An 11,498-nucleotide genomic window follows, 5' to 3' on the forward strand; every position below is an offset into this window, starting at 1 on the left:
GTTCATGCACCTACCGCAATACATAAAAAAGACGAAATGGCCTATCAGAATTTCAGTGACATGGCTGACTGATTAAGACGTTGGTTATAACCTTCCAAGTTACACACATTTCTAAAGAGAGAGCTCACAAAATCTCTGAGCAGCCAGCAGTCTAAGCACTAATTCCGAAATCTGGAAATAATTTAGAATTGTAAACATATTAATTGATTTCTTGTTGGTGATTGCCATATGTACCTCAAGGTTTTCCTAGCCTGTAGAAGAAAGGACCAGAAACACCAGCCAAACGGTATTTTCCACTGGAAAATACCACAGACTATGCTCAAACAATTGATCTGGAAAGAATGTTATGGCATTCTGTTCATTTGGGTTTTCTGTAAACTTAGAGATAAACACGTATAGGTTTTTTAAGGTTCCTTATGTAATAAGTGCAAAACAAAGTTTTAAAATGCAATCTTACCCTTGCAAAATCTATGTCTCTCCATCACACAGTTGGACACTGAAGTATCCTGGACGATTACGACTCGGTGAAAACTAGTCATTGTGGATAAGTCACACGCGGGTGATGTATATGTAGACAGGTCTGTGAGCCTATGTCCTAGAACACTGAAAATTATTTGTTTATTTTATCAAGTTTGTAACATCGCATTCTCACAAGGAGTTTTGATGCCGCCTTTTTTTATCATGAGATGTAACTGGTGTGTTGGACTAAAGCATTTGCTGAAATAAGAATTATCTACTAAGAATGCTGGGACCGTTATTCATCACTTAATTTCTCCTATGATCCTGAGACAGGGAATAATTGTGGAGTTTAATTCGTCTTAAAGAATGTGAGCAAAATAGCCCAAGAGACCTTGTGGATTTCAGGTTCTATGTGGTGTAAGGCACAGTTCCGTGACCCTAGTAAACCCACCAATTTCTCTTGGCCAGAGAGAACAGTGCAACGTGGCCAGGAAACGAAGATCTTGCCAAGTCCTACTGGCTTTTGAGATGCGGTCGATTTCCTGATATACCAATCATTAACTGCTGCATCACCGACTGCCCATAAAGTGTTGTTTTAGATATGTATAGCTCTTAGCGTCAAGCCTGTTTGACAAGGTCGTTTCCCATATCTTCTATTTATGTTCTCTCTGAACAGGGCCGTCATGCTGTCTCTGCTGTTCCACCTTTGGATTTTGCTCTTTGCTGCTAACAGTCTTGTTGGAGTGTCCCTTGAAAAAGAGGAACCATTGCCGAGGGAATCACCACAGCTACTCTGCAGCATGTTGGGGCCTCAGGGCCCCCCAGGCTTGCCAGGGAAACCCGGATCTCCAGGAACAGTCGGGAGGGTAGGATTCCCCGGAAAAGATGGACCTGATGGAAAAGATGGGGAGAAAGGAGAACCAGGAGAAGATGGTAAGGAATCTATGATGTGACATGATATCTGGCTGCCTGATCAAAGTGTCATGTTTTTTGGACACCAGCTTTTCCAACTCGTGTAAACGGGTCAAGCAGCGGTTCTAAGCAAAGGAGACCCCTATTGAAATCCAATTTACAACACCTCCAGACTCTACCCGATGCTAGGCTTGTCTCAGTCAATTTAAATGTCCTGTATTGCTCTTTGTCACAATCCTGTCACACTGTTCTGTTCTAATTGCTGTACCCCTGCCCTACTGCCTCCCATGTATTGTTTTACGAGTTTCCATTCCCTGGTGCATACTGTTTCCTGTCAATGTTTGGTCAAGTGTCAGTTACTGTTTCTCTAGTGCTCTGCCTCTTCCGTGTCATTGCACCAGTTGTCTTGCTCCCCATCATGCTCCACTCCTCTCTTCTCCCCATGTGTCCAGCCTTGACTTGACTTGGGTCTTGATGCATGGCTCTTTGTGACTGCCAGGCACAGTGGGCCATCTTAGGCTCTTTGCTTCAGATTGATCTGGAATGCATTATAGAGCCTTGTCTTCATGGCCATAAAGAAGATCTTTGAGAATTGATTTAGAGGGCGAAACTAGGAAGTTTACAGGCTGGCTCAAATTTTTTTATTTTATTTCTTTATAGCGGTTTCAAGGTACACTCCACATGTATAGACAGTTACATCCCATAGACAACTCTTAGCAATGAGCATTACAGTTTCCATTAAACAGCAAATTATCCGATCTAGGCTGGCTCCATGTTTAAAGGGAATTCTAACGATACCAAGACAGTTCTTTGCTTTGGTTTTTCCCAGTGTTATCATAGAGTCAAATATAGTCTCTCTGCACTTAAGTAATCACAACTATATAGTGGTAGCAGGTAAGGCCACATCGACGCTATGTCTTGCAATTCATAATAAGAGAAAACAAGACACACTGCAATTTGCTATGTGAAAAATCATCTTTGAACTTTAAGAGTATGACCATGGGCACAACATCTGAATCCTTACCTAAACGGTTCTTTCCATGGGTGAATTTAATTAACAGTTTCTCTTTGTTTTCCTTTTGGCGGCCAAGCCACATCACTGCAGTTACCTGTAATCTGGTCTGTTACAGGTACAGATGTTCCTGCAAGGATGAGTACTGATCTGAAACAACATCTCGTTTTTCTATTGTAGGTACTCCTGGCAGAGCAGGCAACCCTGGAAAACCGGGAGCAAAGGGAAAAGCTGGTGCCATTGGCAGAGCAGGTCCCCGAGGAACAAAAGGGATGCAAGGAGACCCAGGAAAAGATGGGGCAGCAGGGAAGAAAGGTCCTCAGGGGAAACCAGGGGAGACTGGAATGCCAGGGCCGTGCAAGTGTGGTGTGAAAAAAGCAAAGTCTGCCTTCTCTGTTGCTGTCACCAAGAGCTACCCTAAAGAACGCTTGCCCATAACATTTGACAAAGTACTCATGAATGAGGGTGGACATTACAATGTCTCCAGTGGCAAGTACGTATGCAGTATTCCTGGAATTTATTACTTTACATATGATATCACGTTGGCAAACAAACACTTGGCGATAGGGCTGGTTCACAATGGTCAATACCGCATTAAGACATTTGACGCAAACACTGGCAACCACGATGTTGCGTCTGGTTCCACCATACTTCTGCTAAAGAGGAGAGATGAAGTCTGGCTCCAGATCTTCTATTCCGAGCAGAATGGACTATTCTATGACCCCTATTGGACAGACAGTCTTTTCACTGGCTTTCTTATATATCCTGACCAAGAAGAGTCGGAGGAGACTGATTAGATCTTAACTACAATTTTTTTTTAACAGTGGAGTAAATGCATTTGTATACTCTCCTTAAAAATAAAAATAAGTTTTGCACACAGTGGAGCAGACAATATGTTATTGCTCTTATATTATCAATCCTAACTAGTCAACACCCAGAGAAGACTGTCCACGTTAATGCGAAAGAGTATTGTGCAGCAGTTAGGATGTGGTTGTTTTCCCGCACCAGTTCCTGTGATAATTTAGCCTGAAGTAGCCATTTCATCACCTTCAAGCCTGTCACAAAAAAATAACTTAATAGCTGAAAAAATGGATGCCACCTCGTTAAAACCATGTTTTTAATGGTGCAAAGTAATGGATACCCCTTAGGTCTCCAGAGAGCTTTAAGTAGGCCGATTCCCCTTAGGTCTCAGACCCGGCTGTAATTAACAAGCATTAAAAATGCAATAGGTCTCGCCTTTCATTAAGTCAAAGCCATTTGCTTTTCTATACAATACCATTAGCAAAGCAAATGGCTTTAACTTAATCAAAGGCGAGACCTATTGCATTTTCAATGCCTGTTTTGTTAAGGAAGCATTACTGGGACAGATCAGCTCAAACACCCATAGGTTATGACACAAAGCTCAAATTCCTAACATGGGGAGGCCGGACTTGGCATCTATCACAAATGCCTGCTGAAAGTAGGCGCAAGCAAGGAGAAATGTGCAATTTCTCCAAAACAACGGCACATTGCACATGTGTGTAGTGCACAGCACACATCCACTTAGTGGAAACCTTCTGGCTGTGTTTTCACATAGGAATTTGTACTGGAAGGGTTTGCCTCCATTACAAATCGTATGCTAGACAGAGCGCAATCTCCTCCACAACATGGTGTGAGACTGTGCTTTGTGTGTTTAAGTGCCAGGGCACTAGATGACACCAACAGAGGGCAAATCTTTGAGGATATATGCTGTGTTTTCTTTTAATGAACTACGCAACACATCAAAGTTGGATGTAAAATGGGTAAATCTGAGTGCAAAATTCCTGCTGCCTCTAGGTTTTGCCTGTGTTGTTGTCTGTCCAGTAACAGATTTAGATCCGGAGTGTTTATCGTTTGCAAAATGCAGAATCTGTTGTTTTTCCTCAGAAGTCGGGTAGGGGGAAGGTGAACTTTCACAATAGAATGTCCCAGCAAGGAAGTCTCCACCTACTCAGAGAGGTCATATAAAACATAATTAAATTACAGAAGTTTGGTGGACATCACCACAAGCATGACAAATATCCAGTCGGCCTTATTACAAGTACCATCGGCTATAATACCCTTTTAATAACGAGAACGAGATCTCTGTCATGTTTGTGGTGGAGTAGCTGGTCCTTCAAACTCCAATTCAGGTGCTAACGCCCCTAATGTTTCACCAAGAGGCATCCAGACGTTTTATTAACATTTGGCCTATACTAGCATTTTATGAAAATGTGTGGAGGTTCCTTTATGTCTTTCCCTTTTGCAATTTAGTCTGAGTCCCGGGGAATATAATTTCAGTTTTGCCAGCCGTTAGATGTATCACATACTTAGTCATCCATCTCTCAAGGCTGGTAAAGCAGGTGAACATGTGTCATATTGTGGTGGGAATCAAACTAATCACATTTGTTTCCCCACCTTAATTAAGCTGTGGTAAATGCACAACTTGACTATGGCAATGTTCTGTTAATGGGTCTATCCAAAGTTATACCTTTCAACCTCAGAGGATTCAGATTGCCAGGACCTACTTGGCATTGGGGGCTCTCCAAATGTGACCATGTTTCTATTGCACCACCTTCAAATGTTTCTGTTATAAGTGACCTTGCTCCTGATGTGTCTTCCCTGTTGCTCAGCTAGCATGAGCATGACAATGCTTGATGACCTCATAGAATGTTTGGTGTCTGCCCTGTGGGTGGAGTGGCAGTTGATCTCAGGCAGGCTGACCGACAGGGAGGTTACTCCTGGTGGGGTTTAATTTCCATCTAATTATCTTCTAACTCTGAACTTAGCTTGGAACTTAAGCTTGAATAAACCTATTCTGTTTATACACCTGTGTAATGATCAAGTCCACAAGTGTTCATGTAGTTTAAAGATGTTTTATTTCAGGATAGTTACAAGATGATAAGTAGATAGGAACAAGACCACAAGGAGATCCAGGGAGACCCCACCAGGAGCAGCCAGCATGCTGCTCAGCCCAGCCAACTGTGGCTATTTGACTCCCAACATTCTGTGAAGTGATATCACATGAGGATTCCACAGAGAGGGAATGCATAACATGGGAGTCAAGATACAACATATCCCCCTTTCTCCTTAATAAAACAAACAACAGAGAAAGAACAAAAGAGAAGAAATGAGAAAGAGGAGAAATAGAGCAAACAGAACTGTAAAACACCAAAAGAAGAGCAACAAGAATGAAGTCGAGAGAAAACTCATAAAAGAAAAGCAGCGAGAGATAACAAAAAACAGAGAGGAAAGGAAACGAAAGGAAACCAAACATATTAACCATCCTCCCTTCTTACACACCAGAGAAGAAGAAAAGCAGCAGCAACGTAAGAGAAAAGAAGGAAAGAAAGTGCAACACACAACTCCAAAGCACACCCACTGGCCAGAACAGGAATGAATGGAGCCGGAAAATGGAAAATTAACAGAACACAGGACTACAGGCTGCGACGAACGGAGATAAAGAAAACACATAAGAAAGGGACAGAAAAGCTCAGAGTCCACAAGAGACACGAGAAAAAGACTTCAGTAAGAAAACAGAAAAGAAGAAACAAGCAAGAAAGATGAGGAAAAATAAAGGTTCCCCATCTAAACACCATTATCCTTATGCAAAGACAAATATGAAATGCAAAGATAACAGTGCAAAAGTAGTAATAAAAATACAATATAAACAGAACATATTTAGCAATGATAGCGTAAAAGTTTGTCAGTTAAGTAAAACATAAGCTAAATATGTGAGCAAACAGACACAGAGGACTGTAGGAATGTAAATGTGATAAACACCACATATGAGTAGGTACTCATGACGTATTAGGGTAGACACCCGTGTAAATACAAAAGGACTAAAACCTTTGCATAACTCCCTTGTAAAAAGGGTGTAACTGACAGCGTCTGGGTACATAGCAACCCAAAACATAATGCACAGGGACTGACAACGAGAGGTGTCCGTGTATGGACAAGTGGTGCAGAGTTACCACTCGGTGGTAGGAACCCAAAACTGTGGGTAGGAACCCGAAACAATGAGTAGGAACCCATAAACATAATGCACAGGGACTGACACCCTTGCATAGCTCCCAGGAGGGAGGAAAAACCAAGTTGCACACACCCTACATAGGGTAAACAAATAAAAATGAGAAGTGTCTGTGTATGGACAACATATATGGAGTTACCACACAGTGCGCAAATGTATAATGAACGTTAGGGTAGGAACCCAAACGCATGGATAGGAACCCATACCCATAAGTGTGGGTAGGAACCCGAAGCAATGGGTAGGAACCCATGACAAATCTCTATGGATAGAGCAGCACAAAAAAATGCAAAACTGACTAAAACCGATGCATAGTTGCTCAGAGTGTAAAGAGATGCAAAAGGACTAAAACCTAATGCGTGATTGCCTTGAACGTAGCAACACAACTTAAGACATAGAACAGTAGCTGTAAAATGAACAGATGGGACGTAAACCCACTGCTGGCAAATGGGACTACAAACCCAATGCAATCCCAGTGTAGGGGAACAAGAAACATGCAAAAAGAACAGTAAACAAATAGTAAAAACATTTGTAACAGAAGCAGAAATGTAATGATATAGACCTGTTACACACCCCGGTGAGCAACTACTGACAGAAGTAAAAACTGCCTGGAAACTCCCTTCTGGAAAGGAACATAACAAAGACCTGCCAAGAAACGAAAATGCAATAATATGCTCTAAACAATAAACAACCCACTGTCACTGAGTACATATTAAAAAAACAATGAAAACTGGCATTTTCCTTGTAAGTTTTGCATCCTAACGAAAAAGCAAGCAAACTTTAAACTGAAAATCAGAGTAGAAAACCTTGAGGACAATGTACACTTTGTGACATAAAGATAGCAGGTGCCGTCGGTGGATAGAAAATTATACAGCACTTTCAGTCAGAAATAGTTAGTTTGAGACACATCATGGCATCCCAGAAGTAAGGTAAATGAGTGAGGTTGAAACAGGGAAGAAGTTCCAGTCGTGGACCACATTGACAGGCAGGCGTCAAGCATGACAAGGAGAGAGTACCTGTGAGATCACAAACTTGATTGAAGAAAACATGAAACAGCATGGTTGGCAAACAGAAAGACTTGAATCGAAAACTGTATTCAGCTGAAAATTCGAAGATGCTGCAGTGGTGCTAGATAGCCACTAGATGGCATAGATGTATAACTGTTGTATTTCCAACAGGTTCTGAGCCATAAACACTACTGCAGCTTGATGAAAGATGTCCAGTGCTATACACAGACCGAACACTTAGAGAAGCGGAGCTTGTGACACAAACAACACTTCAGGCAGGCAAGAGGAAAGTTCCGAAGCCGTTAACGATGCCACTTCACGTCACTGAATCTTCAACTAGGAGATTAACTTCCGAAATGCGTAGTTAGGAATAAAAACGACCATGGTTGGCAAATAACGTGTAAAGCAGGGCAATACTGTAACGATGGTGCCTACCGCAAGATGGCGGCACGTTAGGTGACGCCGTGCTGGGTGGTTGTACGCGAGAGCAAGCACCCGAAATTCCTGAACAGTGCGGCAGGGGCGGAGAAGGATTCAAATGCGTCACTGAAAGTCAGAGAATCAAGGTAAGAGCGTGCACTGAGCATGGCGCACATTGTTTTTTCAAACCACAACAGGGCCGTTATACTGCCAAATGTAAAGGGGAAACAAAGGCCCATAATTCAATAAAATAAAGCTTACCCCCAAATGTTCATAAGAATTAGCAACAACAGGGAACATATAAAATACTCCTCAGATGTAGAGCAGGCACGTCTATTCAGATGATGTTGTTTCATCCAGCCACTGACAACGCAGCTTTAAACAGGCCTCTGGAAGTGGTAAAGAGGGCTTACTTTCAATGAAAGCACAGCACAAGATGCAGGAAAAGGCAGGCACGGATGTTGGCAGGCTTGAAGAGTGTCAGGCTAACCCTCACCTCACTGAAGGCACAGCGCAGGATGAGCCAACACTTAAAGGGTAATGGGCTTACTCTCACTGAGGGCACAGCACCAATCCAGTTATGAGCTTACTCATCACAGCACCAATCCAGACGTTAGTAGGCTCTCCAGACGAACAGGAACAACTGGCCGTCTGCTGTGGGCGACCAATGGGAGGTCACTGGTGGGGTCAAGATGCCAGTTGGGGTAACTTGACTTAAGTTGCAGGACATACTGTATTTTAACTTGCTTGAAGTCCTTGTAGAGGTGACAGAAGTAGGTTCTTTTAAAGATCGTCGCCAAAATGTAATGATCAAGTCCACAAGTGATCATGTGGTTTAAAGATGGTTTATTTCAGGATAGTTACAAGATGATAAGTAGATAAGAACAAGACTATAAGGAGATCCACGGAGACCCCACCAGGAGCAGCCAGCATGCTGCTCAGCCCAGCCAACTGTGGCTATTTGACTCCCAACATTCTGTGAAGTTACATCACATGAGGATTCCACAGAGAGGGAAGGCATAACATGGGAGTCAAGATACAACAACCTGGCTCACTGATCTTCAATTTATTACATTTGGTGACTTTTTAAAGAACCTACAATGTGCAGTAAAGAGTCTATGCCTAAAGGAACTAAGCAACCTACTGAGAGAAAAGCATTTGAAATACTTGGAAACAAAGAACCTCTAGTAAAGAGGAGAATCTGCTTAGAAGACCCTACTGGAACAAAGGACATTACTTAAAGATTTTGGAATCTAAGGAAACGCCAAGCCTAACCCCACCAGTGTCCTTTGTCATTTGGACAGCCTGCTGCCCAAGGTGTTTAACCCCTACTGGCAGTATCCGTGTAACTACTGTGGCGATTGCACTACTGGATTGAAATGGCAGCAGCTATATGTTCTGACAAAACCAACAGACACCCGGTGAGCCTTTTTTAAGTGCTGAGGAAAATCCACACTTCAGATGAGTATTTATGTTGATTTCATTTAATGCTTGTGAACTTGAAGACCGTTGCGATTCCTCGAAGTATTGAGAGACTTTCAATAAACTTTCTCCCATTGCGTATGCCAGAGGGCTTGAGCACCCTTCGACACCCCAGAGGATTTTACATGAACAAGTGTCTTGTTTGTGGGAAAAGACACCTCTGTGAGCAGTTACATGCATTAACCAAGTCGCACTCTGCTGTTTGAAGAGTGAGCAACTTTTGTTTTGTCTGTGGGGAGATCGGTGCTTGCTGTATAGTTTAGCCCCACGGAGAGAGATGTTTGAGCAGCAAGCAGCACAAGCAAAACGTAATTAAGTGACTGCCATTTATTGAGGCATCCCGGTTTTCATTGCACTTTAAGGAGAAAACTGGCGGATTTACTTTGACACTAAGCGTTGGTGAGTGTCTCCTTTTCCATTTTGGGGGTCATTAAGAAACTGTTATGTAGAAGTTTGCTATCCTTCGTCGTGGTCAAGGTACATTTTTTTAATCCTATTATTTGTGTGCAAAGTGTCATTTCACCACCAATCTTGATTAATACTAATACGTACTTGCATCGTTCGTCCTCTTGTCAAGTGTTCACTTTGGGTGATGTACTGGGGTGAGAGTTCGCTCACCGGTGTTTGCTGTCTCTTGATTTATTCATTTTTATGGTGTACTTCTTGCTACGTTATAGTACATGTTATGATACTTTTATTCAACTTACTACAATAATTCTTACTTTCTGAAAGTTTTGGGGTGGATATTGCTATAGTACTTGTTTCTGGGCGTGCTTGTGGCATGTTGAGTTTGGTTGTGCCCACTTCAGTTTTGACAAGTGTTGGGAGATGAAGTTGCAGGAGGTTCGTGCCCTGTTTTGGGGAGTTTAATACTCCATGATGGATTTTGGGGATGTGTGTTCCCCATTATGTGGAGTTTTGGGAGCTCAGTGCTCCAGTTGAATTTTCAGAGGGTTTGCCCTATTACGTGGATCATAGGGACATGAGTTCCCCATTACATGGAGGTTGTCCCCTGTTCAGTTTTAAAATGTTTTTGGGGGTTTAATACCCCATTATGGATTTTGGGGATGTGCGTCCCCCATTATGTGGAGTTTTGGGAGCTTAGTGCCCCAGTTAAATTTTTAGAGGTTTTCAATAAGTGGCATCAATGTCAATTTAATTTTCCCCAAGGGAGGGAGATGGGGCTAATCTAAAACGTTGTGATTTTTGAGAATGCTATGTAAATGTTTTCTTATCTTTATATTTGGGTGTAATGTAAATATTTTCCTTTAGGGTTCATCTTATTTATGTTAGTGTTTTCACTTCCTTCCTCAACATCTGTGTTATTGTTTCCATAAGGAAGGGGGATGTGTTATAAGTGACTTTGCTCCTGATGTGTCTTCCCTGTTGCTCAGCTAGCATGAGCATGACAATGCTTGATGACCTCATAAAATGTTTGGTGCCTGCCTGTGGGTGGAGCGGCAGTTGATAGCAGGCAGGCTGAGCGGCAGGGAGCGGTGGGGTTTAATTTCCATCTACTTATCTTCTAACTCTGAACTTAGCTTGGAACTTAAGCTCAAATAAACCTATCCTGTTTATACACCAGGCTCAAGGATCTTCAATTTATTACAGTTTCTGTACCATTTACAAGTGCGGACATGGGCTGCCCATTATTTAAAGTCCAACCTGCTAGACCTCACACTAGGCCCCTCTTACTCAGAAGACATTTAGATTGTTATTCTTTGGGGATCAGAAGGTTCAGTTGGTCAGGAGCTCGACTATGAAACGTTCTCTCACTTGAAGGCTAAGCGAAACCATTTCTCTTTTAAAGCCTTCCTGCATTAGGCAGCTCCTTGTTCTAAAAATGTATTACCACTGGAGCTAATAACAGAAAGTCTACAACGTATGGACGATATTTTTGTAAACGATATTTGGGTCATAAAATTTCTATTAGACTATGTTTTGGTTACAGTATTCGGACATAGAATCAGTTAAGACATGGTGCACAGTCTAAATATCGATGTACTAAATATCGAACTACAGTAATACCGAGTTGGAAATATCGTTTATATCGCGGTCAAGAATATCGTTGGACAGAATATCGACCCTAAAGTAAGTAATATTGTTTTTTTTATATCGGTGAAAGTAATGTTGAAGTTAGTAATATCGATATCAAATATATCAATATTACTAATCTCGATGT

General features: G+C 42.0%; 1 protein-coding gene across 3 annotated transcripts in view; it reads left to right on the plus strand.

Moving 5' to 3' along the window:
• C1QTNF2 (C1q and TNF related 2) overlaps nt 1–3,265 on the plus strand; it is a 92,047-nt gene extending 88,782 nt beyond the window's left edge. For all 3 annotated transcript variants that reach the window (XM_078653425.1, XM_078653422.1, XM_078653423.1), the window contains exons 2-3: nt 1,136–1,392; nt 2,564–3,265. In XM_078653425.1, coding sequence (XP_078509551.1) covers nt 1,143–1,392; nt 2,564–3,180 — 867 coding nt within the window. In that variant the 5' untranslated portion in view covers nt 1,136–1,142 and the 3' untranslated portion in view covers nt 3,181–3,265. The remainder of the gene's footprint in view (nt 1–1,135; nt 1,393–2,563) is intronic.
• Nucleotides 3,266–11,498: the final 8,233 nt, after the last annotated feature.

This window comes from Lissotriton helveticus, chromosome 7 (assembly GCF_964261635.1).
Source record: "Lissotriton helveticus chromosome 7, aLisHel1.1, whole genome shotgun sequence".
Classification (NCBI taxonomy): domain Eukaryota; kingdom Metazoa; phylum Chordata; class Amphibia; order Caudata; family Salamandridae; genus Lissotriton; species Lissotriton helveticus.